This window comes from Nicrophorus vespilloides, unplaced genomic scaffold, assembly GCF_001412225.1.
Source record: "Nicrophorus vespilloides isolate i.1.1-1 unplaced genomic scaffold, Nicve_v1.0, whole genome shotgun sequence".
Lineage (NCBI taxonomy): Eukaryota > Metazoa > Arthropoda > Insecta > Coleoptera > Silphidae > Nicrophorus > Nicrophorus vespilloides.
This window is the reverse complement of record NW_017099977.1, coordinates 3,724-8,632: the sequence shown is the minus strand read 5'-3', so window position 1 is coordinate 8,632 and position 4,909 is coordinate 3,724. Positions and strand designations below refer to the sequence as shown.

The 4,909-nt window shown below is 33.7% G+C and overlaps 1 protein-coding gene across 2 annotated transcripts in view; it reads left to right on the top strand.

Annotated features, from left to right (window-relative positions):
* Positions 1–728: 728 nt before the first annotated feature.
* Positions 729–4,909, top strand: part of LOC108566469 (tropomodulin) — a 5,392-nt gene continuing 1,211 nt past the window's right edge. The window contains exons 1-7 of one of the 2 annotated variants that reach the window (XM_017926365.1): positions 729–931; positions 1,063–1,215; positions 1,399–1,566; positions 2,989–3,112; positions 3,170–3,390; positions 3,439–3,690; positions 3,756–3,903. In XM_017926365.1, coding sequence (XP_017781854.1) covers positions 1,090–1,215; positions 1,399–1,566; positions 2,989–3,112; positions 3,170–3,390; positions 3,439–3,690; positions 3,756–3,903 — 1,039 coding nt within the window. In that variant the 5' untranslated portion in view covers positions 729–931; positions 1,063–1,089. The remainder of the gene's footprint in view (positions 932–1,062; positions 1,216–1,398; positions 1,567–2,988; positions 3,113–3,169; positions 3,391–3,438; positions 3,691–3,755; positions 3,904–4,909) is intronic. The other variant, XM_017926366.1, reaches the window with a different exon arrangement.

Below are 4,909 nucleotides of genomic sequence, written 5' to 3'. Positions count from 1 at the left end.
ATCAATTTAAAACTACGTTAATGAAATTAATAAGTTGTGACATTTTATGAATTGTTATTAAATCAGTATAATAAATTCAAATTAAGAGTTTTATTCATTTAATTGGTAACTAATTGTATAGTTTTCTTTCTATATTATATAATTTTGGAATGTAGTTTTGGAAATGTTGTAGACGTGTAGTAGTTATTGTATGATTTTATGAATCAATTTAAAACTACGTTAATCAAATCAATCAATGATGACATCATAATTATTTCGGTATAATGAGTATAAATTAGAAGTTTAATGGATTAAATCAAACTACAGAATACAATATTATTGATATTATTTATGTAATGTTTAATCAAATATGTGAGTTTCACTGTTAGTTAAATCTTTTAGTTTATGTAATTTTAAAGTTTGAAAGAATATGCCGGAAGTTGGACGGTTCGAAAGTAGCGCAATCTGTTAATTAATTAATGGATTAATTAATCTGAGTAACTGTTATCAATATCAAGGTAGCTTATCAATTGGAGATTATGTAAGAGGATTTCCTAGTTTCGTTTTTTTTCGTATAGTCGCAATTAGTTATTGGGAACGAAAGATTTGAATTACAAATTTCGTTTGTTGTTCAGAAATTCATATTCATAATCCCGATATCTTGTTTACGTAAGATAATGATGGTAGTACTGTTACGCTATCCATTGCCAACGTAACAAGTAGAAAACAAGTACTACCTCCTCCTCCATCCTGCTTCGTCCCACCACCAACTTATTCCTCCTAGTATTGATCTGTCAGATGATACAGAAAAATTAGGGTCAAAAGAGAGTTCGCTGGCGTATATACACAGAGTGTTTGTGTGTGTGTTTTTGTGTATGGGTGTGGAGCAGAAGTTTCGTACAATAACAGGAAAAAGTGAATTACCACGTATTATTAACCGCTATTAGCTGAGGTTAGTGAATCGCCCCCAGAAAAACCGTTCTTCAATTGTTTCTCTCCGCCACCTCCGCAACAAACTGTTGTGTAGATTAGGTTAGGACCGGTTTTCGCAAACCCTCTAATCTCTTTTCCATTGCTTCGCAGACGTCTTCGAACACAACAACAACCACCATGACAACACCAGCAAAGCTGTACGGGAAGGATCTCAGTGAATACGATGAGATCGATGTGGAGGAACTGCTGGCCAAGTTGTCCCCGGAGGAGATCAACATTTTGGCAAAAGAAGTCGATCCAGATGTGAGTTTTGTTTTTTGGGCAGAAAATAGCCATGACATAATCATGCATGTAAATATTATGGTGTCAGCATACACCCAATAATATAATATAATAATAATAAATGATTACACATCACACATTGATGTGTGTTGAGTCACATAAGTAAGCTAATTTATTTTTTCATTGTTCGAATGTCATTTGCAGGATAGCTTCTTGCCCCCATCGCAGAGATGCAGTTACGATTGCGAGAAGGAGGCCACAGGGCCTCTGAACAGGAAACAATTGATCGAGCACATAAACAAGCAGGCAATGGAAACGCCCGACCAGCCAGAGTTGAAACCCTTTGTTGCTGGCACAGTCAGAGGGAAAAAAGTATGTACAACACAGTTCTCTTTACATTAATTAATACTTAAGTTTATTAAGTATATTATAATTGGAAATTAGACTTTTTTTTTAAATGATTAAGAAATTCATGAAAATGAATAATTTTATTAATCAAGTAATAATTTTAACGCAATACACTTATTATTAGTTATGCAAGTCAAATGAAGATATAAATTGTAGAGGAAGAAGCGTTGATGCGTTCGTTGAATGAGGAGCGAAAGTTGTTGGAAGGCGTGAAAATGGAGATGAAAGTGAGAATTGTTGCGAAATTGTAAATTTCTTTGTGCTAATTGAAAAAGGAAAAGACAGCATAAATCTGTTGTTGTTGTTGTTATTGCTAAAATTATGTAACATCTATTTTCAAAATTCTATTATTGTATCGATGAATGGGGAGTTCATTACGCCACAATACACATCGATTTTCCAAAGTGAATACTTTCGTGTTCGTGGTCACTTCAAAATGGTTATTGACCCAAATGTTAATTGTATTATCACAATGTACAACGTAAATCTAAACTAAAGCGATTTAAGCTTATATATCTGATTATATAACATGCGATGTTTTCCTTGTTAGATCAATTTTCCTAAACACAAACAAATATATTTTTTTTAAATTACAAATCATACAAAAAAATTCGTAATCACAAAGCCATTAGATTTACAATGATTAAATTATTCATTTCCATTTATGATTTTATTGCCTGGATCATTAATTTACAATTAAAACTGTAATTAAAAGTTCTTCTATTAATATTATTTGTACACGTTAACGTCTGCAGAGGGGAAAATAGGTTAATGAGAGTGTATACAATGATATTTGCTTAGCTGAAATAGACTTTATGTTAACCGCATTGGCTTTTAAACAAACAGGAATCGTTGTGAGGTCCGATTATTTTCGTGTTCCGAAGCGCAATTGAATTCAACAGATACGTTCGTATAAATATGTGAACGCGCAAATTTGGAATAGAACTACAAATTATAAATAATATTGGCACGGTGAACTTTCTCGATAAATTACAAACATGAAGTCCCATCAGTTTTGAAGCAATCGCTTCAATTTTTAACTTGCAGTTATTTCTTGTAGTAATTATAGAATTATTAGTAATTTAAAAATCAAATTTTAACGAAATTCACTTATTATTTGTTATGCAAGTCAAATGAAGATATAAATTGTAGAGGAAGAAGCGTTGATGCGTTTGTTGAATGAAGAGCGAAAGTTGTTGGAAGGCGTGAAAATGGAGATGAAAGTGAACACGGCGAACTTCCTCGATAAATTACAAACATGAAGTCCCATCAGTTTTTAAAGAAGTAATAGTAGAGTAATTATAGAATTATTAGTAATTTGAAAACCATTGGAAAGTTTGCTAATTTGGTGTGTGTATAGTTTTTTAATTAATCATTGTTTTATAGTGGATACCTCCTCCGCCACCTCTGAAAGAAGTAGAAGCAGGAGAACAGATTGCCATCGATTTGGGCGATGAATATGAGACTGCTCTTAGTGAAGCAACACAAGACGAAATTATTGATTTGGCAGGTAAATTGCGATTTCTTTCAATTACTTTACAAGTATAATAAATTGTTGTTGTTTTAGCCATCCTGGGATTCCATTCTATGATGAACCAAGACCAGTATCACGCTTCATTGTTGAACAAGGGTCAGCCTGTTGGTTTGGGCTGGGACGGTATCACCAAAGCCTCCAAACAGAAGATCTTCCCGATGGATCCGCCCAACAACACAGACCCAGATCAGACGATCAAGCAGGTGCAAGATGACGATCCCAAACTGATCGACCTCAACTGGAACAACATCAAGGTTGGTTTGATCAATCACGCAAATCATGTTTCATTATTATTATTTTAGAACATTTCGGATGAGAAATTCGATAGCTTGTTCGACGCCCTCGTCCAGAACACACACCTCGAGACGTTATCGTTGACGAACGTCGGTTTGACGGACAGACACACAAACAAGCTTGCAGATGCATTAGAGAAGAACAACACGCTCAGAGTGATAAACGTCGAGACGAATTTCATCTCGCCCACGGGCATCGTTCGTCTCGTCAAGTCTATTTTGAAGACGAAATCGGTGGAGGAGTTCAGAGGAACGAATCAGGTATGATCATGACATGATCGAGAATTATTATCGAACTAATTCGCGTTCGCTTTGTTTTATAATAGAGGTCGCAAGTGTTGGGTAACAAGATCGAGATGGAGATCACAGCTTTAGTGGAGAAGAATCCGACCCTCCTCAGGTTGGGCCTGCATTTAGAATACAACGATGCTCGTCATCGCATTGCCACACACCTACAACGCAACATTGACACAAGTAAGTTCGAAACGCAATCATCTATCGATATACACGTAATTTCTTTGCAGAAAGAAACGTTATCTTTCAGAGAAGCGCAACTTCCTTTACCTAGGATACAAACACTTAGTTTTCAAAGATTACCGATGCTTTACATCAAAGTTAATAAGAAAGTATTAACTACAAATAAGTAAGACATACTTTGGATTGGTTTTTGATCTAATTACCAGAAATACAATTGTTAACTATTTCGAATCTATTATAGAAAATCTAGGAAATTGATTGATTTAATTTCGAACTTTTACTAAAAATTATTCGTTAATTTAAATAATTCTTTGAGGATAAAGCATCGGTAATATTTGAATTAAGTGGTGACTTTCAAAATTGATTAATTGCTCCAGTGTTTCTTAATGATCTAGTATTAATTAAATAATGAAACTTTTGATGAAATATTTATAAAAAAAATGCGATAAATTTATACAGCATTGACTTGAGAATAATTGAATCTAATGTTATATTAATATAATGAATCTGTTAAGGTTCAGTGTTAAATATAATAAACCAACGTTATTGAAATTTAAATTAAATATTTAATGGAATGATGCAAACCTCGAAATAACTTGGCAGACTTGAGGATTTAAGAAACACTGAGCGGCGAGAAATGATACACCAAAAAAAAATATATAAATGGTTGCAATGTCGCGGCGTAAATTATTTTGGAAGTCACCTTGGTTTTGGTTATAAGAATACACATATTTGTTATTTTATTCCGTCCGGCGGCGGCGGCGGCGTTAAGTGCGCCCAATTTAATTCCAGCGGAACATTAACATTTCGCTGGTAAAAACGTTAAACTTTCAGGGATATTGCGCAATTGGATTATGTTTTATATATGTGTTTCAACAACCGAATCATTTACTCCCACATTATTATTATTTTTTTTTTTAGTTTTCGATTCTCCTTTATATTTTATTTTGTTGCTCTTGTTAGTTTTATTATTTTCTCTTTATAGGTTTTGCTTTTCTCTCCG